Below are 21,292 nucleotides of genomic sequence, written 5' to 3' on the forward strand. Positions count from 1 at the left end.
AAAGTGAGAATTTGGAAACACAATTTATATTTAAAAAAATCAAAAATAAAGGACATTTGGTTTCGGATTTACTCGAACGCAGCCATAAAGCTCTTCTGCAACAACAAAAGATCGCATTAAAAGTTTAACTATTTGGTAGTCAATTAAATTAGCTACGTAGTACGGTTTTTTTTTTACCTAGTTGTTGCGCGATCCAGGAGGTAGTCTGACGTCGCTTGGTGACTCGGCCATGCCTCCACCCGCACGTTGCTTAACGTCGGTTGGAATTTCTTTAAACCAATCAATGAAGAAGGCCTTGTTCAGGTTGCCGGTGTATTTCAAAACTGCCATGAAACCCACAACGAAGCCTCCAATGGCCATCCATTTCAATTTCGGAGATTTAGCTGGCATTGGGGACACTAACTTCTGCTGCGAATAAAAGAAATAAAGAAGAAAATTCGATGAGTTCATTGTTAAAATTCAATTTGTCTCGTCATCTGAAATGAACATATCGAGAAATGACATTTGATTGAAATTGCCATCAACTGCATTCAGGATAGGCCTGATTTACAACATTTTCAATTACGGGAAGAGCGCGATGGATTGCCTTACCTTTTTGATGGCCTCTTCTACCGCAGTTGTTCGCACAATTCCAGACAGCAACATCTTTTTTTTTTTTTTTTTCAGAGATAAGAGATCTACGTCCGTTTTCAATGAAACTCTATTTGCAAGTCGTTGTGAATTCAGGCTTTCGACTGGGATGTAAACGTATGAGCAACGTAATTTCTGTCTCGTCACAAAGTCGTCTGTAGAAAATGATCGGAAACGTTTATTTGAATTTGACACAACACATTTTCTTTACTGATTTAGCCCTCTAGTGACAGAGAATGAGGCTTACAAGTTGGTATAATTCCTCAGGCACAAGCGAAACAAGCTTTTCAAGAAGAAGGGACTAATCAGCCAAAATACACGTTAAGACTAGTACGTACGTGTTGCTGATGTCGGGTATCCTGACTATCCTCCCTAATGATTCATCACGTTTGGGGCGAGCAGGGTAAACATATTTCGAAGATAGTTACATACTTTATAAAACCACAGTAAATGTATACATATACCACCAAACGTTGGTATTCAAAAGACAGAGAAACGGGAAATACCACAAAAAGGGACATATGCCAGGCCTGCGTGGCAACTCCAGCAGTGCACCACTTCAGGCTTTGTGTAATAACTTCACCAGCCAAATGTAAATTTCAAAAATTTCTTTAGATACACCTGACTAAGTAGATCAAAAATTTATCTGGCTTCACGTAGCTTGCGGGTATGGCCACATATCATTGTTCTGTGTTAATGGGAATACATATTTTTTAAACAACAAATAGCAATCATCCCTCCAACTACATTTTGGATGCTATTTCAAGTTTTCTTGTTTCACCTTTAGAAAATAATAACTTATTTACCTAGAAGGCAAAAGTAACAGCTGCGCTATAATCTGCGTGACGAACGCCGACCTGTATGACAAACGCCACCTAGCGGTGAATCCTACAACTGCTGTATCATTATTGAAATTTCGGCACGCATTTTCCCTTAATGTAGGAGTGACTCTCCTCCTACAGAAGAGCTGCAGGGATGCAGGGATGCAGAGACGGGAGCAGGCGAACGGAAAACAGCTTGGAAGGTCAGTATTTGTATTTTTCCGGCCTAGGCGTTATAGCAAATTATACCAAATGACAGTACGCCGCTGGATCCGATGCTGGATCACCTGATGGAAAATGCTTCTTCGCGAGAAGGGCAGAAAGAGAGAAGGCAAACCCGAGGTAAGTATGGAGGGTAAGTATGCGATTTGTCGGGTTGGTGCAGTGGTTCGAGTGATAGCATGTGCATGTGGTGTTACACAAAAAAATATTCAGTAGCACTGTGGGTTGTCGGTAGACCGCATTTCACGCGCCCGCTCAATGGGTACCCCGACGCGATAAGATCACGTCAGCATGCACCTATCACTTGTAACTCCAAACCACGAACCAAGCACACGGTCATGCCTCCAATACTGTGACCGTACTTAGTGCTCGTTGCATTCGAATTCGTTCGAATCAATGTCCTGACTTGAGGAACTAACTTCCGCCTCGGCCTACGGGCCAAAAAGGAGCACGGGCATGGCCTAGGGGGCAGTTCCCGACGGCGCTCAACCGTGATTAGTCTAAAAAAATTAGAACTTGTTTTGCCACTGTTTATTGTTGTGTAATACACCGTAGCTTTAGTCGTATTTAGTTAGAGAAAATGAAATAGAGTTGCGTGGGAGATGCGAATGTTTTTGCATCATACTGCCGTTCAGCACTTGGGCGCCTTTACTGGGGTGTCTGCGGGTCGCATACATCATGACGTGGTAAGGTGCAGCGTCAGGGTAGTACTCCGTTGCCGTATAGAGGCTTGGTAAGAATAGTTATCGTTTACCCAGAGGAAGACCTGTCAGTAAGACAACAGACAACAGCGTTTCGACACCACACTTAGGCTGTCCAAAGACGTCCCACCATTTTCGTGATTTTTGGCCCTCGTCCTGTTTGTCCGTATCTCGTCACAAGCCGTCACAAGTGTTACATTATACTTCCCACACCTCCCCCCTCCACGCCCCAGAATCGACCTAATTTCTTTCTGTCCACTTCCAGACAATTTTTTCTACCTCTCAACTTTTTTTTTTGTTTTTTTTTTCTTATGTTTTGATGTCCAATTAATCAGGAAAAGTCCCTTTCTCAATCTACTTAACTTAGAAGGCAAGTCCGTTGAAGTGAAGGAACAAATTGAATTGAGCTTCTCCACTGCTGGTTGTCAAAAAGGTAATCTTAATGATGGAGGGTAATGCTTGGAATTTGGATAGGCTACTGTTAGATTTGAGGCGAATAAAACAGATCCAGCACGAAAACCAGTTAATAGCGATAACAGAAACAAATGTAACGTGGAAGGAACTTAGAGCTTAACACCTTGTTAATTTTAATGAACTCTGAAATGTTAGTCCACCAGATCAGCGAGTGACGTACGGCGGTATTCGAAGCAAATGGAGTTGGACAAGTTCAAAGAGAGAAGAAGAAAGATGTGGATATATTTTGAATTCGACGAACGTGGCACATTTTCAAAGTGGTCAGTGTATTTAGGGTTATACAGAAAGGTAATAAGCAAGTAACAGTTTGCATATAGTTTTGGATCGCGAGGATGTAAACGCTAAATGCAATCACACCCAACATTTTTAGCTATCAACAAATCACGAATATGACGTATTCAATAGCAATCATTAAAATATTAAATCAACAGCTGTGTAGAACGGCAAACTTGCATAAGGTGCACACACAAAAACGAAGAATTTAAACAAATTTCGGTGTTGAAACGAAATCGTTCGTCTGACTTGCTATTTTCCAATTTTTTAAAATGGAGGCTCCCAACCAAATTCCATGGCAAACAATTTAGCTAATAACTTAATTATAATGCGCAATCACATGTAATGAAAGGTACCAACGGTATAGACATCCACATCGCAAAAATTTCACTCGGGAATTGTGACTTTAGTTTCGTTCATATTTTAAGAGGGAAAACATTTTGAAAATCAACTGGAAACGTTAACCGTAACAGGCATTCAGAATCAAACAATGAGTTTAAAAAAAAAATTAGCCTTTCTATAAAATTGAAGGAATTAATACTTATACATTTGGCTGAAGATTTGATTTTTGAATATTTCTTTTTTCATTCAAAAATACAGGCTAGACAAATAAAAAACTTCTCTGTTAGACAGGTCTTTGAACTTGAAGTTGTCATATTTTTGTTCAGTTCTTTTGACCCAGAATGAACTGTAGCAGCTCTGGAACTCAGGTATATCCTTGGCTGTGTAACAATAAACGGGAAATGACTAGGATCTTTCAACCTGTTAACCATGTCTTGATTAGTGCTGCACGCTCGCAGGGTTTCAATAAGCTCTCCAGGTTCCAGTGTTTCTAAAATCGTTGCTGCTTGCTGCAACTCGTTGGCTGACATCACCCAAAAGCGGACGTGCCATACCAGATGACCTAAAACGTGTCGCTGATTATTGGCCCTGGGATCTAAGTGGCGACGATGACATTCGAAAACGGACCAACGTATCAGAGCCTTGAGCACTTCACTTTCGTTTTCTAGATGAAGTCCGTCTCGTCTGACGATAGACTCCACTTTAACCGCATCCAGTTCTTCAAATTCCTAAAATAAAGATGAAAAAGGTTCTATTTTTATCCTAGTTTGACTAGTCCGTGTTTTGTTGCCTCCAGCGAATGAAACTATTGCTGGACTTTGAAGATAAACCACTAACGTATGAAAGAAAACTTTGCATGGAAATAGTTAGCAGCGTTCCCCTCTAACTGCATTGGAGTGGTACAAAATGTTTTTTGTTGATACAAATATGCAAGTTGTTACCTCTGAACAAAGAACGGCTGATGCATTTTTGTCGATAAACTCGAGGCAGCTGTTCAGCAAAAACGAACACCAGCTCGATCTCGACTGCGTTTGTAAATTTGCATTTTGCTGCTGAGATTCTCCGCCAGGCGCGCCACAGTCTTCTAATGGTGGGGCACTCGGCCGATTGTCCACGTTGGAAGACGGGCTTTGCTGGTGGTCAGCTTCGGGATACATGGAAGTCCTCTGATAGATGAATAGTACGTTTTGGGGATTGAGTTGGCCCACTAAATATGTGGCACAGATCTTCATTAATCCATCGCAAAGATATTTCTCGGCTGCATGTAGGGTTTCGAGAGCTGTCATTACCGATCGAAGTTCTACGGTTTCACCGTATAGAAAACTAGAAAAACGCGTTAAAAATTGATTTAGATCTAGGCCCAGTGCCCCCATTACCTGATCAGATTCTTGAAAGCTCTTCCGTCAACATCTGGATCGTAAATTTGATCTGGAGTTGACGTTAAGTGATTGGGCTGCGGCGTTGAGTCACCGTTGGACGATAATTGACGACGTCGTAGGTTTTCACGAGCTTGTGTGTACGGCCCGCAGAACATTGCTTGAAAGACCTCATTCTTGTTGGAAAGAATCGATTTTCTTGCTGGTATTCGCATCACCGTCTCTAAACCAACATGGAAGATGACGTCGTCATCGTCTTCTGATCCAGCCGACTCATTTCCTGAATCCGTCTGCATTCTGCAATGCGCCACAAATTTGTTCAACATTTGTTAATTACAAGGGGCGATTGAAGTTCATGTGGGACCAACTTCTGTGTTTTACTGAGGCTACACTATTACATTAGAAAAACCAGGGCACCGTCATCAAACTATAGCCAACTCATGTTTCCCGAAATACACGGAAGGACGATTGTATAGACGTAACAAGCAAAAACTTCCCTTGTCCAAACACTGTCGGTGGCCATTACCACATTTAGGCGATCTCCCACACATTTTAGACTGTGTCGGAATACGCCGCCACGATGGGGGTAGGGAGACATAATTGCAAAACAGTCACCTTGGGAAATACATTTAACGCATCCGCTATCGTTTTTCACACAGCACAAACAATCGATATAGAAGAAAAAAAAAAATGCTAACCGGTGTTGCGAATGAAGTGTTCCAAGTTGACCGCTAAAATCCATGGTTCCTTTAATGTCCTTAGTTGCTTTGGCGCGTGAAAAACTAGACTGAAGAAAAAAAGAAAAATGACACTGACGTTAATGGCCCGTTCGAACTCCACTGAAGTCTGTGAAGCGATTTGAACTCAAGTTCAAGTCAAAATTGATTATCATCTACCCGCGGGTTCGTAACTAAGGTGTTTTCGGCGTAAAAAAAAAAAAAGGGATGAAAAGGTAGACGTCAATAGCGTCTGGAATTTTAACGCCCTGATCTTGATATCGTGCCCCATATTTCTACTAAAGAAAATTTCGTTGAAAACTAGTTCTGGGTCAACTGTTGTTGCAAAAAGTTGTGTGCTACAAAATTCGTATTAGAAGCAAATAAAACGGTGAATGATAATGCGACCTTACATTCCAGTTAGTTTATAGGTTTGATGCAAACAATGGAATTCATGTAACAATAGCCGTCGCTTCGAGATGACTGATGACACGATAGATTGTTTTGCTCGGCGTATCCAACCTCGCTAACCGCTTATACATGAAATCATTCCCTATTTCTTCAGCCAGCGTGAGTTCAAAAATAACCCTGCGTTGAGCTTGAGATGGTATAGTCCCTATTTTATTTTTATTTCAATTTTTATTCCCTTTTACGCCAAAAAGAAAACAAAAAATATCGAAGGAAAGGGCTGGTTGGCGTGGGCGCCGACACTGAAATCAATGGACCTTTCCTGCTTTATTCGACCGGAAAATTTAAATGGGGAACTGAAAATCTTAAGACTGATGACGCGCACTCTCATATGTATGAAACATTTGCTCTGCGTGAGTGATTGAAAGTGTTATTTTAAAATAAAATGTTTTTGAAAAATAACAATACAAGTGATATTGTAAATTTGTAAACAAATATGGAACTCGTGCACCCATTTGCTCGTGCAATCTGTGCAGTTTGATATTACAAATTAATCAATGTAATTTCGTATGTTAACCAACAAAGAAAAATACCCAAAAAAGGAAAAGAAACAAAGATTTTTACACCACAAAGAGAGACAAAAGGAAAAAAAGATTACACAGCACGAATATGTCACGTAATAAATCTTTTGGTATGGCGGATCGATAGTGTGGAGGATTGTTCACTGTCTGTTTACTAGCTTCATCTGTACAATGCCATGTGCGAACAAACAGGCTCTGTACCGAAAGCAAAATTGTTTCTTTTTTTACAGTAAAATGTTTAACATTCTTAATTGCGCATGCTTTCTGCTGAAATGTTGTTCTTTTCCAAGTTTGGATTCTTATCGTTTGCATATAGCTGAAGCTGAAGCGCATTGATTTATCCGGAACAGTTGTCTGAACCTAAAATAGCTGCTACTACCTCGTCAATGCCAGCCTACTTCTCACGCTCTGGAAATTCACGTTAACCACGGGATGAATATAAAACGATATCGGTTTTCCTAATTCATATTCTTTGCAATTGTTTGATACGTTTTCCCACTATACAACATTTAGCGGGGAGATGTATTCTACTGCGTAAGTAACAGTTCCTTCAAATGGCAATATGCAAGTGAAGTAAAGGAAAACAGAAGCGCGCAAGTCAGGTCACGCGCTGGCTCCAGTTAACGATCGGTTCTTTGCCTGATCCAGCCTTCGAACCATAACAACTCCACTACAAGGGCTGCGTTGCAACGTTAGCGGAAATAGCATGGACTCATCGTTGACACAAAAACAGGCCAAGGTCAGCTTGATTCAAGGTAAAACATTCTTACTGGACCCAAATATACGGGTTAGTTCCGATCTCAAGAAGTACCGGCTGCCGGTTGGAACTTATTACAATGATACACATGCATTTTTACGTAAGGTATGTAAGCTATTTTTTTCGCTTCTTACAATCAGTTGCAAATTTAGAGTTCGAATAGCACGAAAAATCAAAGGATAATGACAACCAAAGAAGGATCGAATGAATTGCGTCCTATTCTTGACAAATAATGCACGAAGGTGTGTTAACGCAGATTCGCAAAAAGCTAAAGTATATGGAGATGTGGTTGAAAGAAAAGGGTTAACTGTACCTTGGTCAGAGCAGATGTCCTCTTTTTTGATGCTGATAATCCCATATGTTTCTTGGTCTTCCTGCGTGATCATGCGTACCATTTGAAAGAGAACTAGAAGAGAGAGTTAGTTATAACCAGTCTATGAGGACTGAACCGATTCGATCGACTACATGCAGAGCTGTCCTTATCGACTGCTCGTCTCTCGTTCGACATCGAACTCAGTCCAGGAGCCCATGGGAGCAGAAAATACGCGTGAAACCGAGTGCGCAAGCTCGGCCATCGTTTATAGTCTCCGTTTCTCAACCGGCCACTAGCCCCCAGACGTGCTGAACTTAAAAATAGAATTTTTATAAGAATACGAAAAAAAAAACTGGGGGAAATTAATTAGTCATCGTTCAGATTTGCGAACAGAAGCTCGGTGTCAACACTTCACGTAGGCCGCATGACAAGCATACAATTGGCAATAAGTATTTGTGGAATTCGTACTTTCCATACTATGCTCACACCGAACGGCTAATCCCGCATATTTCAGCTTGGCGGATCAATCAGGTGAAAGGGTTTAATAAAAAAGATGCACTTGGGATAAAGCGAAGATAGGGGAACAACTACCATACAATTTCCTTAGAAGTATAATAGCCCTCGGGGAAAATAACCAAATTTAATTTATTGTGAAATCATAAACACAAATATTATGCTTGTTAATCGAGAGATCCAATCTATAATGAGGGATCAATTGCATTTCCACGCGTCAAGGATGTTTTGTGTCTCATTTGGAAACAATCAGCAAATTAATTAATCGGTACCATCCAGTTTGATCTCAATATGACAGAATGCGGTGAAGTTGTCTAGGATGTTAGAATTCGACCAAAACATGGGTTACCACGTCCGAAACGTGCGTTATTTATTACCGAAAGGCTATTAAAAAATAAACTGCGCACGAGGATGTTGTATACAAGAATTTTCTAAAATCTATCATGTAGACCTATCGGGAAAATGTTTGTTGTGTGATGATGCAGCAAAACAGAAAAATCACGAAGAAGCCAGTTTAGTAGGAAGTTTTGGCAACCGTCCATCACGGGAATACGTCCTAGGGGTCATGATTGTCTTTCACAGGCATTCCAAGGCGAGGGTCAAAAACTCTTCCGTGCAGCTCTACCGGCTATAACAGTCTAGGGTTGTTGACACTAATGGCGCGTTTTGGCACCGTTTTCAAATGTCCTACTAATTCCACTTTGACAGCATTCTATTGTTAACGTAGTTGGAAAGTCTGTATTAATAAAATCCACAGTTTTAAACTATCGGATTAGACTCTTAAAATATGTATATCTATACAGTACATAAAATTTTGTTTTGGAACGCAGGATTTTAAACTAGGAGGCCGCATGTTTTCCTCCTTTGAAATATCGACTATTTTTTTTTTGATTTGTTGCCAATCCGAACGATTGAGGATTGATAAACTCTAAATGCTGCTTCTTATTAATTTAGTAAACAGAGTAATACAGTAGCCTCGTGAAAAGCTATTTATTGAATACAAGAGCTGGCATCTTCGCCTCCAAGCGGCACAAGGGCCAAATTCAAAGAATTTAATGTCTAAAAAAGATGAGCGTGTACGTGGGACAGTATAAAGGAATCAAACGATGAGAAACAGGGTAGGTGATGATACACTGGAAATGCATTAGTTAGTGGGAGTTTCCAGTTCCGAAGCTGGCGTCTCGGGCTCCTCATCGTTGTAAATATTTTCTGCCATTTGCCAAACCTGCATGATATTATCTTCTGAAACGGAGCAGATGACCCAGGGCTCATTCGGATTCCATGAAAAATCTGAGATCTTGGCAGTATGACCACCGTGGATAAACTACAAACAATTCAGCCGAATTAATCTCTATAAACTGTAAACAATCATATCGGTACTTGAACTTACCAATAATTCTGGAGGGCCATCTTCAGCATCTTCGGTCGATTGTTCTTCTCCGATTTTGGACAAGTCCCACACATGCAAACGCCGATCGGTGCCGGACGATGCCAAAATAGTCTCGTTATGCGGCGACCATTGTACTTGAAATATTTCATCCTTATGCGACTCAAACGAATGCAACTTGAGTTTTAGATTTCTCAAATCCCAGAGAGCCACAGTCTATAAGGACAAGAAAGATTAACTGAGATAAAGGTGAAAAAATTTAGGAAACCAATTGGAGTACCTTGTCTGCAGAACCAGTTGCTAAGATGAATTCAGAGTAAGGATTAAATGACAGACAGTTCACTTCAGCCGTATGTGCATCTACTGTGTGGGAGGGTCGGCTAGTGTTATTACTGCGAGTATCCCAAATCATCAGCTTCTGATCGTCAGCAACGGAACCGAACAATGACTCGTGAAGTAAATGCCAGGCAACATCCTCTACAACTGCTGTGTGGCCAGTAAATACAGTTTTGGCATCCAAGACACGATTCTCTCTGGGTGATGCATTGATATCCCACAAGCAAATGGTGTGGTCATCAGATGCAGAGAGCAGATGACCATTGAGGTTTGGATTCCATGACAGGCCATAACCCTCTTTCTGGTGCCCTCTCAAACTTTAGAATGATCATCGTTAGTTACCATTTTTACAAATCTTTGGTTATGTGGAGATTGTTGCATTGTTAAGCAGAACTTACCGGAGGTCTGGGTGGCATTCCCCACTAGGATCAGGACGAGATGGATGTTTTGTGTAGTCAAAAACCAAGACATCTGACGAGGGTGTTTTAGTGGCAATCACACAGGGATTTTGGGGCATGTAGCGAGCCCTGTTGACTTCTCCTTCATGATTGATCTTGATCTCAATTTCAATCTTACCACTCACAGATCCAAAACCTCCAAACTCTGATGGAAAAAAATAATTTATAAATGCGTAACAGGGCTACCACATCAAGTGTTTACCTCCTTTATCATTATCATAATGAGAGGCATCAAACTGAGCATCCTCATTAGGAAGCTGGACAGAGGCAATCAACAAGTGATTCTGTTCGTCACTGGTATGGGTACCAAGGATAAGTCGATGAACTGAGTAGTCTTTGCCTTCAGGCCTGGCGTCAAAGGAAATGCTAGAAGGTTAAAAATGTATGCCAAGATTGTCATCAATGGTAACAGACCTTGTAACATCAGGAAGCCACTGGGCTGTAAGTGATGGCCATTCGAGCGCATGTGTCATAACCAAATCATACAGAAAAGGGGTATTCTTCTTCCAGATTTTGTATTCCTCGTTGATGACGCGTTCCTCCACTGCTTCATCAAACGGCTCTAAAAACCAATGATTTCAAATTCACTGAATGCTGGATAACTGAGAATGAAACCAGAGATACCTCCATCCTTATCTGCCATCATGAGTCAATTGAACTTGTTGCTAATGATGAACGGCCGGAACCTGTCAAGCAGAAGTACGGTAACAGTTCTCTTTCGGCGTGTACTTGCTTTGTTAAATGGCGGTAAAACTAAACTAAAATTTATCCATGCATCGATCCACCGGTTAATCGATGTGGTATAGATCGATAGTTAAACGGTGTAGTCGGACCAGTAGATGGCGTACGTGTCTAGAACAGAATAAAAAATTCCATTTCTTTCTACTTAAAATAGAAATCTTAGAAACAAATGATCAAAAAGATTAGCAGTGTAAGTCTAAGGTCCCTTTTTTGGCTATCCCGTGTTTAGCACTTTCAAAAAATGTGAAATGTCATTCGTGACTATAGTGCTTTTTATCGATATGACGATGTGATGGATTTAGCTTGGATACTAACTATTAACATTCTATTTTCGTCGTGCACACAGTATCAATCCATCATTTAAAACCATTAATCCATTTCTTTTTATTGGTTCGCAATACATAATTATGGCAAGTTTTTTGTGCCAAAAGTCTCACCCGTACCCTACAAGCAAAAACCGTAAACTCGGATCATAATTGTACGTTTTGTTATCGGCTGATATTATATCAGCCGATAACAAAAGTTAGCGGCCAAAATTGGACGTCAAAATTTGACGTAAGTCACTAAATGACGTTCGCATCACTGCTGATAAGTTGCCTGTCTGTGAGACTTTGTCAGCAAAACAGACGTGATGAACTTTATTAGTATTAGACCCTACGATATTGCGGGTGATATTTTGTATTTAGAGTTGATTGTAGCTTATAGTTCAAGGTTTTGGTTCTGTAGGTTTTGTAAGATCATTCAATTCTGTAACTGTCAAATTTTATTCAGAAGAGAAATGCGGCCATCCGTTCATTGGTTTTGTTAAAGTCAAACTCACTATACGCAGATGAAAAGATAATACATAATGTTATCTGAATTGAATTTAACATGCGAGCAAGGTTAGCAGCGCGCTTGTTGTAATCAAGGTTAAAAATAAATAAATAGTAAGTGGAATCCGAGTATGTGGACAAAGGCAAGCTGTTGCTAAAACTAGCTTGAAAAGTAGAGAATGAATTCGGTTACAAGAAAAACATTTCAACCGAGTGTTGGATAGACAAAAAGTTTCGTTTTCGTTTTGGTCGACGTAGCCAATGAAAAGCTATTCAAAAAATTGATTAAAGCACTGGCTTTAAGCGCAACGAAGCCGCGAGATGCCGGCACTATGCTGGGTAGAACAATTCCATTCTCGCTGTTTTGAGTGTAAATTTTTTTCAAAACTTCTAATTGCTTCATTGCTTCTTCATCGCTGATGTTCTGATCTATCAAGTGGGATGGAACGGTAGGTCCAGAATTGGTGACATCAATCCTAGCGTCGGGTTCATTCAGTATTAACTTCGGTTCAACGTGAACGTATGGATAGGGAAAAGGGTAATAGTTTGTCAATGGTAATCCATGGTAGAATTGAGTTTCTGGCAAAGCATGAGGCATGTAAAAAAACGCTTTGGCCCTCATTGCTGGACTTGAATTTAAGTTTTGGAAGGTCTGTGGAAGATCTGGTGAAGAGCTGAACACTGCCAGGATTGAGGCAGATAAGATGATGGCGATTCCTCTCATGATGATAGACAATATGGGAAGAAAGATCTATATAGATCGGGAATCCAGCAATTTAATTTAGTACACAAAATCAAAAATGTGTAGCTACACCTATGAAATATAATAAAACTTTATTGTGGGTGATAAGCTTACCTTGGAATTAGATATAGGTGTTAGACGGAGGCAGCAACTACACTTTGTGACGCCGAACGTACGACATTGCGCTGCTATTTAAAGGGCAGCGCAAAACTGTTTCCCAGAGTCTTCTTGAGAATCGTTCCATGAGTTCATTGCACATTTTTTTTGTTCATTTTTGTTCTTGGCTAACCGCAGTGATGCGTGAAAACAATATAAAAAAAAAAAAAAATTGTGGACACTCACCATGGAGGTCTTGGTGGACCACAAGAAGCGCCGATGGATGTTGCAATCACTCATGCGTCACCATCCGGAACCTGGTAGGCTTTTATCAAGTTGCAATTGTTATTAATTCTGGTTAGGGTCTATCCCATTGTTCTGTTTATTTCCTAAGGCAAGACGGGATTTTCCACCCGCAAAAAAACAAGGAAAAAGTTATAAAACTTTATCATGTCTTACGTCGTTATTATATAATAAAAATTAGGCAGTAGCCAGACAGGCGATTTGCCAGTTCCGATTTTCCGTGTTATGAACAATAGTCTACCGTTGTTAAAATTTTATTTTCTGGCCAAATATTGATATAATTTTCATTTCTCATATTCATTTCTCTCCATTTATTTCTCAAAAGATGATAGCAAGACGATATATTCCGTAGGCCTATAATCAGTTGGGTGTCAAAGTGAGAGAGATGTAGAAATCGGTTGCTCCATATACAACATGAATAGGTTATATTGAAATCTTGTCCTATATTGTTGCGGAATCGTCGACTATCCAACGATAAAAACGTTTAACGTCTTTACGTAGAAAGAGCTGACTTTAGATGGAGTCGAAAGGACGAAAACGGAGAAGGGAAAGGAAGGGTAGTCTATTTTTGATGAGTGAACAAAGAACTTGTTCTGTTGGTGCTCTTTGTAAAACATTAAACCCGGAGTATTGGTATATTTTTCCGTTATGTTTATTCTTGTAGTCTACAGACCGTCCGGGTAGTTATCTCGTTGGTAGGGACCTTGGTACGGACCGTCTGATTTATCATATTGTTTACTTGATTGTATCTGTTATACTGATACGGAATATCAAAGGTGTTAGAGCAGGACGTTGGTAAAGACCTGCGACGATGCTCTCGCTTTGTTATCTTAAGATCACGAATCCCTGAAATACTGAAAACAACTTCTAAGTAAAATCCCTATAAAAACGAATCTAAAAGTTTATATAGGAATAGGCTATTAGAACGTCATTATTAGGCCATCATCCTACGTCATGTAGTACCTGATGTGCCATTTAGCGTGAACTACATAACCGCCGAGCTTCTTTTTTATTAATTTCACAAAGCTGGCAAGTGGTGTTTGTAGGAAATAATTCAGATGTTTTAATTCGTGACTGTCATTTTGGCACGTAACCGCACGTAACATGGCATTTAAGCCAATTATGCAAAAACTTTGTCGTCTTTAAATATCATAGTGTGTGTTATGTTGATTTCTCAGAATTGTGCGAATTCTAGTTATGCAGTGAAAACCACGTTTTTCAGCATAGTCCAGCAACGAGTCTATAGTAGTCCCATTTTGTGCATAACCCTTGATTGCGTATAAAAGATTTGCCCTAAATAGTTTCCATGTTGTGTTTTTTTCTTTTAACTTTCTTTGTACTTTTTTTAATCCTATCTCGAAAAAAAATTCTATATCGATAGTATTTACTGAATACGTTCTTTTCTATCGATTTTTACGATGTTTATCATTGTGCCAACTGCTCTGTTTGGTTATGAACAGACTTGGATATCACCTGTTTTTAGAGCGACAAGGCCTACTATATTATATGGCCGGTGCACAGCCATTTCTGGTGGTTTGCTTGAGAGGGATCAAGGTGAGAAAATGCCTTACGTTAAACAAGAGAAAGCCGGCAACTCCTTGCCCTAAAAAACTAAGCAGTTTTTTCACATGGTTTCATTCATATCAGTGCGCCATTCAGTCTTTAAGAGGAACGAACTAGACTACTCGTTAAATGTGTAAATGTTGTTGGCTGACGTGATACATATTATCGACAGCGGAATAACTCAGAAAAGAGTAGCCTAATATTAGATTGATATAGGTATAGGCTAGTCGTACTATATTTTTCCCCTGATATTCCTTGCAGTGGTAACATACGTAACTTCCCCTAGCATGAGATAACTTTAATGTAAAACTGTAAATGTTGTCTGTCACTCGTAAGAAATTCCCATTAAAAATTTCTGTTTTAGTTCTGGAATACAGGTTGTTATTCCTCTTACCATCAACAGAAATTCTACCGAGCCTACTGTGTACGACGAGGTATCCCTATGCCCGCTTGAAAAATAAATATCTCGATTATGTTCAAGTAAACGTTTTCTCTTATCTATTTCAATTGAATTTCGCTTTTGTTACAGCTTTGGAGTTGGAAACGGACGTTTCCGTGAATTCGCTTTGGCAAAAATGATAGATTATAGATAGATTATAGATTATACACCCGGTCAAGAATCATTTTGGATCTTAAGCTAAAATGAGCTATTTTACGTCAAATTCATTGATTTTAGACCAACTTGTGAATTTTACGCAAAAATATGTGGATCTTAGTCGGAAATTCAAACCAAAAAGTAAACTTTGAGCCAAATCTTAGCCAAAATGTTGCAGTTGAGAGTAAATTCTTTTCAAAAACCCTTTTAAAAACAGAAAACAGTAGGTGCCGGTGTTGCGGCAGGTCCCTTTTGGTTTTTTTTTTACCCCAAAGAAAGGGTTAATTTTCGTTTGAAATAATGTCAAAAACACAACATGGTCGCGAACGATTAGTCGAACTATTGAGAAAAAGCGCACCTTCACTATTTTCAATGAGTATAGTCGACTGTTATTGACTAGTCTATTGCCGTCGACTGTTTAAGGAGGAGTCGATGTTATTGACTAGTTTCTTGTGCCCCAATTCATTGAAAAAAGAATAAATGGAAAAAGTGGTATGCCAAGAAGGAAAAAATATTGAATATTTTTCAGTAACTTGACGTTAACACCTAGTAGTTTTACATCATTAAATTCCACTTGAAATAGTGAGTTAATGTGAAAAAATTCCCTGCTGCCTTTAATCCCAGTGGTGATGCAGATTCAATAATCTTGCTAATTATCTTCTACCTGATGGAGAAATGCTAACTTTTTCATTCTTATTAAAAAGAAATATCGTTGCATCAAGAAATATGTTTCAGTAGCTGGAGGAGCAACTATTTTATTTTCTTGATGAGGTAAGGTATATAGACACTGAACAGCGTGCAGAAGTGCAGAACCCTGACAGACAGGGTTGAATAGTCGTCTGGACAGTTCGTCATGCCCTACGGCCACGTAGAGCACACTCTTCCCTACTGCGATGGGGGAAATAAGCTAACAAAACACGTTTGATATTTGTGTTTAAATGAAGGAGGGGAGGACGGAAGCCGTGAGTATTAAAAATCGGCCTGTGTGCTTCACGAGCAAAATCTAAGAAACCACTTGACAGCAATTATTTACATTTAACGCATCTTGCTGCTCCGTCCTTGTTGGCTTATTTATGGAGACATGTACAGTACCCTCCCAAAATAATCAACACTTCCCCGTTTTTCGCCCTTTATAACATGTGCTCTTATGGAGAAACGTCTCCTTAGTTTTTATTTTTTTACTCATTTCCCCTTAAAGTTAAATTTAAAAAAAAAATTCAGCTTACTCATTGATGAGTTTGCTTTAGAATGATGTGTGGCGCAATAATATAACGGTAATCCCCTGAACGGTTTTTATGCGTTCAGGTGTTGATAATTTTTCCCTTTTCCCCGGTTTGCGCCGCCATTAATTTAGTACTGGTTACCCCAAAAAAACCCTTTTTTTATTTTATTCATAGCTGCTTAACGGAGAATCACACTAACTTCTAGTTTGATTCGTCGTAATCAGCGTAAGTTAAATTTTTTATTCTTATAATTAAATATTTTTTTTGTTACATTAACCCCATTCTAAAAATACTTAAATAGGGGCAAAATTTTTTTCAGATAAACATGGAGGTTATGTATGGGTAACTCGGGTAGAGATAACCTTTGTTCCCACTAGAGGCGCATGTTACAGCGCTCTTTATATTTGTATTCCCTCCCATAATTATATTTTCCTTGAATGCCATATTCAAGGCAGTGACGTTTGCTGGGCTATTTGCTATAGCTGTTTTGTTTTGGTTTTTTGAATTTAAAACAGCTTGTTTTAAACAAACAACAGCCGTGTACCACAAGTTACCCATACATAACCTCCATGTTTATCTGAAAAAAAATGTTGCCCCTATTTAAGTATTTTTAGAATGGGGTTAATGTAACAAAAAAAATATTTAATTATAAGAATAAAAAATTTAACTTACGCTGATTACGACGAATCAAACTAGAAGTTAGTGTGATTCTCCGTTAAGCAGCTATGAATAAAATAAAAAAAGGGTTTTTTTGGGGTAACCAGTACTAAATTAATGGCGGCGCAAACCGGGGAAAAGGGAAAAATTATCAACACCTGAACGCATAAAAACCGTTCAGGGGATTACCGTTATATTATTGCGCCACACATCATTCTAAAGCAAACTCATCAATGAGTAAGCTGAATTTTTTTTTTAAATTTAACTCTAAAGGGAAATGAGTAAAAAAATAAAAACTAAGGAGACGTTTCTCCATAAGAGCCCATGTTATAAAGGGCGAAAAACGGGGAAGTGTTGATTATTTTGGGAGGGTACTGTATATTCTTTTTACCGTTTTTTAATCTTTCCTTCATTGCGTCATTCAAGTAAGACTAAATAGAAAATCTAAGGCTATCGCTGAACGCAAAATTATTTTGTTGTTTTGTTTTGTTTTCCGAAGGTGCAAGCAATAAATAAAGCTCGCCTATGGGTGAAATTCTTTTCACCATTATAATTGTTATTCCCGACTCAGATGATTGCTGCAGGTCCAATACAGCAAAATGCTTTTTCATGTCCGTGGCCATTTATTGCGTTGCTTAGATAACTCCCTGATAAAGAAATAAAGAAATCTCTACCTCCCAGCTCCCACCCTACTGACTAGTTAAAAAACATTCGAACCGCCAACAGCTAGGCTTAACTCTTTTTTTTTCTGACCTACCCTCCTATACTCCACGCTAAAGTGCGGAACGCTACTATTTAGCGAATGTACCAAAATGCAAATAAAATGGGTGAAAGCCATGTGCATATGTGGCTATAATACGGGCGGGTGGTGGACAGATACTGGCTGACATGCAGAATGGTGAGTCGACCGGCAGCTACGGTGAGCGGATCGGTGGGCAGGTTTAAATCACGAAGGTCCCAACTTGGTCTCCGCGAGACGGTCTCGAAGGGTCGAGACCGTCACCCGTACATCCCAGTGGGACTATCCCGGCCCTCTGATTGGCTCTCTCCCTCTCCTCACCCTATAGCCCCTCCACCCCTTCTGCTTGTGGTGTGTGGCCTGTGGGGCTGTGGCGTGTGTGGAGTAGTCGGGCTGCCGCCTTCATTTGTTTGTTTTTCAGTTTATTTATTTATGATTATTTATGTTTATATTTATTGTTTCTAACTTACTATTTTGTTAATAAACTATTTGTATCTTCATTATATCGTTTTAAATTTTATAGCACAGGGATAAATTAAATATTGGTGTGTTTTCATTATAACTATTGTGAATTGTCATCCACGGGCAATTGGGTTGGTGCGGGTCGGAGAAAAAAGGTTCAAAACCCGATTTTGGGAGAATCGGGAAAACTATATGTCCAAAAGTTTTAATACTTATAGGAATGGATAAATCTTGATAAGGTCTATCCAATTCTGCAAAAATTTTGCTTAGGGTGTACTAATTAGGAAAGTAAACCGCTTCGCCATTTTACGGGTAGGTCGGTGCGGTTTAGCGGGTCAAAGGAACCCCCCTCATAAAAATACGTCATATTTCAATAATTTATTGTGGGAAAACTATAAGGAAAAAATTAATAAATTTTGCAGAAATGGATAGCTCTTAGTAAGCGCTATCCATTTCTGTAAAATAATTAACATAATTTTCATAAACAAACAAATATTGGACAAGACGTTGTTTGTAGTTTTTGCGCTCTAGATATATATACTAGATCCAATAGACTTAAGTAACAATATTAATTTTTTTCTTACTTTTTTGTGTATGAATATTCTTTCGTTATTGTTCGTTTTTTGTTTTTAATTTATTAATTTATGCTATTACCCTACTTATACCTTTATTAAATCGCTTTTCAATTTAAAAAACAGGAATGAATTAAACATCGGTGTGTTTCCATCAGAATTATTGTGAATGAACTCTCATGGGCAACTGGGTTGGTGCGGGCTGGAGAAAAACGGTTTCAACACCCGATTTTGGGACAATCGGGAAAACTATTAGTCCAAAAGTTTTAACAATTATAGGAATGGATATATCTTGATAAGATCTATCCATTTCTGTAAAAATATTGCTCAAAATTTCCTTATTGGAGAAGTAAACCGCTTCGGCATTTTTCAGGTAGGTCGGTGCAGTTTAGCGGGTCTAAGTTAACCCTCATCTCCCAGTAATACGGGAAATTTAAATATTTTTTTTCGGGGAAACTATAGGACCAAAATTAATAAATTTTATATAAATGGATAGCTCTTGATAAGGGCTATCTATTTCTCTATAATTTATGAAAAAATATTCATACACTAAAAAGTTTCAAAAACAATGAAAATTATTACTTAAGTCTATAGGATCGAGTATACCTCTAGAGCGCAAAAACTGCAAAAAAGTTCTTGCCCAAAATTTTTTTGTTTATGAAAATTGTCTTAACTACTTTACAGAAATGGGTAGCTCTTGATAAGAGCTATCCATTTCTGTAAAATTTATTAATTTTGGTCTTATAGTTTTCCCGCAAAAAATTATTTAAATATTAAGTATTATTCGGGGGTGGGGATTACAAGATACCCGCTAAACCGCACCGACCTACCGGAAAAATGGCAAATCGGGTTACTCTTCCAATAAGTAGTTTTAAAGCAATATTTTTGCAGAAATGGACAGATCTTATCCAGATATATCCATTCCTATAAGTTTTTTAAGTTTTGGACTTATAGTTTCCCCGATCATTACAAGATCGGGTTTTGGAACCGCCAACCCAAGGCCCATGGGATGACAATTTACACTAATTTAAGAAAACACACCGGTATTAATTCAATCTATTATATAAAATGAAAAAAACAATTAATGTAAGTTAAAATATTGTATTTGTAAAACTTAATAAAGAACAAACAATAAATGTAAATAATAAAAATACACGAAAGAAACAAACAAATCAAAGCGGCAGCCCCACGGAAAACCACACTGTGTACATCAGGAAAATGTGGGAGCGGAAAGCAGAAAGACATAGAAGGATGTAAGGGTGAAGAGAGCCAATCAGAGGGCCGGGATAGTCCCACTGGGATGTACGGGTGACGGTTTCGACCCTTCGAGACCGTCTCGCGGAGACCAAGTTGGAAGGTCCAATCGCATTAAGCATATGCTAGCGCCATCTAACTCCCGGCTCTAGACCGGCCCAAAGTTATCAATCACACATTCACACCATACGAAGCACTAGACGGTGTGGACTGTGGAGAGAAAGTCACAGATGACACGTCCATTTTTGTAGAATCCAACCGTGTTCAAATTGTTTGACATTCCTACACTTTAGCTTCAAGACAGACTCTGCTTAAGGTCATAAAACACTATAGACTGCCATTGACGTTCCAAGAGTGGTCGGGAGCAGAAGCTTCTGTAGAACATCCCATCAAGAGATTGCGAAACCAACATGCTGGTTGCAGTACATGCTTAGGTTTAAAATCTAAAACCTCAGTGCACTTTGATACCATCATACCAATACAGAAAATCACGGACTTGGTAAGCAACAGTTTTTTTTACTTCAATGTTAGTTGTTCATTTGGACTATATAGTTGGCTGTTAGAACCACGTCACGACTCACGAGTCCGCACATGCAACTGTTATCATCGGATGTTGGGCCGCATCCCATTTTACCAAACATTTTTTTTTGTTTTCTTACCATTCATTTTTTTCGTTTCCATTTCAGTTCTTTGCAGTCAACTTTATCAGTTTTTCTATTCTTTATAATTTATACGCAAAAAAAAAGCAAACAATTTATTGCTAAGAAAGTAGAGGAGAGTGGGGGCAATTGAGACACAGGAAAATTGAAACAAAAATTTTCTCTCTCGCCGTATAAGAGGAATTTTCTTGAAAAAATTAGGGTTAATAGAATGAGGGGGTTTACAAGTTCAGAAAAGTTTACGAGTTTTTGTATTCAAAAATTTTTAAGATATCTCGAAAAAACTGTTTTTTGTTCTCCGGCTGTTAAATTTGCGTTTTCAATTTTTTTGTTTTAACCCCACATAACACAAGGCAGTCCGTCGGATGTCCGACAGATGTCGGGGTCGGATGTTGAGTACATCTTTTTGATATCCTCCGGACAGCCCGATATCCGATTTGGATGTCCTATGGATGTATTTTTTTTTTGGTTTTGACCGCCCTCAACAGCGCCGTCAGACATTCTAAGGATATCCGAACTCATTTGGCTATAAATATGACATGTATTGGAGATCTATTCTTGAAATA

General features: G+C 39.0%; 3 protein-coding genes and 2 long non-coding RNA genes across 6 annotated transcripts; 1 reads left to right on the top strand and 4 right to left on the bottom strand.

Annotated features, from left to right (window-relative positions):
- Window positions 1–263: 263 nt before the first annotated feature.
- On the bottom strand, window positions 264–1,568 carry LOC116927895. Its single transcript, XR_004396853.2, has 3 exons — window positions 969–1,568; window positions 592–785; window positions 264–405 (listed from the first exon to the last, which is right to left on the bottom strand). It is a non-coding gene; the product is annotated as an uncharacterized LOC116927895 (long non-coding RNA).
- A 1,525-nt stretch (window positions 1,569–3,093) lies between these two features.
- Window positions 3,094–7,815, bottom strand: LOC123466439 (BTB/POZ domain-containing protein 6-like). 2 transcript variants are annotated; one of them, XM_045167356.1, is made up of 5 exons: window positions 7,615–7,815; window positions 5,538–5,626; window positions 4,840–5,136; window positions 4,405–4,786; window positions 3,094–4,191 (listed from the first exon to the last, which is right to left on the bottom strand). In XM_045167356.1, the coding sequence occupies exons 1-5, from the start codon at window positions 7,657–7,659 to the stop codon at window positions 3,706–3,708; spliced, it is 1,299 nt and encodes a 432-aa protein (XP_045023291.1). In that variant the 5' UTR covers window positions 7,660–7,815; the 3' UTR covers window positions 3,094–3,705. The 2 variants fall into 2 exon arrangements, with proteins under 2 accessions (XP_045023291.1, XP_045023292.1); XM_045167357.1 differs by lacking the exons at window positions 5,538–5,626; window positions 7,615–7,815 and adding an exon at window positions 5,238–5,452.
- Window positions 7,816–9,102: 1,287 nt separating this feature from the next.
- Window positions 9,103–11,090, bottom strand: LOC123467398 (chromatin assembly factor 1 p55 subunit). The gene is made up of 7 exons (XM_045167358.1): window positions 10,933–11,090; window positions 10,723–10,870; window positions 10,511–10,656; window positions 10,249–10,453; window positions 9,795–10,167; window positions 9,518–9,730; window positions 9,103–9,451 (listed from the first exon to the last, which is right to left on the bottom strand). Exons 1-7 carry the CDS (start codon window positions 10,952–10,954, stop codon window positions 9,272–9,274), a joined length of 1,287 nt encoding a protein of 428 aa, XP_045023293.1. The 5' UTR covers window positions 10,955–11,090; the 3' UTR covers window positions 9,103–9,271.
- A 704-nt stretch (window positions 11,091–11,794) lies between these two features.
- LOC123467399 lies at window positions 11,795–12,861 on the bottom strand. Its single transcript, XM_045167359.1, has 2 exons — window positions 12,718–12,861; window positions 11,795–12,612 (listed from the first exon to the last, which is right to left on the bottom strand). Exon 2 carries the CDS (start codon window positions 12,583–12,585, stop codon window positions 12,067–12,069), a length of 519 nt encoding a protein of 172 aa, XP_045023294.1. The 5' UTR covers window positions 12,586–12,612; window positions 12,718–12,861; the 3' UTR covers window positions 11,795–12,066.
- Window positions 12,862–12,891: 30 nt separating this feature from the next.
- On the top strand, window positions 12,892–15,045 carry LOC123467400. The gene is made up of 2 exons (XR_006641749.1): window positions 12,892–13,019; window positions 14,930–15,045. It is a non-coding gene; the product is annotated as an uncharacterized LOC123467400 (long non-coding RNA).
- Window positions 15,046–21,292: the final 6,247 nt, after the last annotated feature.

Source organism: Daphnia magna, unplaced genomic scaffold (genome assembly GCF_020631705.1).
Source record: "Daphnia magna isolate NIES unplaced genomic scaffold, ASM2063170v1.1 Dm_contigs186, whole genome shotgun sequence".
NCBI lineage: Eukaryota > Metazoa > Arthropoda > Branchiopoda > Diplostraca > Daphniidae > Daphnia > Daphnia magna.

Coding starts and splice junctions, on each gene's coding strand:
- LOC123466439 (XM_045167356.1), bottom strand. CDS start 7,659: ATGGGATTATCAGCATCAAAAAAGAGGACATCTGCTCTGACCAAG. Junction 5,627..7,614: donor GGACATCTGCTCTGACCAAG/GTACAGTTAACC, acceptor TTTTTTCTTCAG/TCTAGTTTTTCACGCGCCAA. Junction 4,787..4,839: donor GCTTTCAAGAATCTGATCAG/GTAATGGGGGCA, acceptor GCGTTTTTCTAG/TTTTCTATACGGTGAAACCG.
- LOC123467398 (XM_045167358.1), bottom strand. CDS start 10,954: ATGATGGCAGATAAGGATGGAG. Junction 10,454..10,510: donor TTATGATAATGATAAAGGAG/GTAAACACTTGA, acceptor TTTTTCCATCAG/AGTTTGGAGGTTTTGGATCT. Junction 9,452..9,517: donor ATGGCCCTCCAGAATTATTG/GTAAGTTCAAGT, acceptor AATTGTTTGTAG/TTTATCCACGGTGGTCATAC.
- LOC123467399 (XM_045167359.1), bottom strand. CDS start 12,585: ATGAGAGGAATCGCCATCATCTTATCTGCCTCAATCCTGGCAGTGTTC.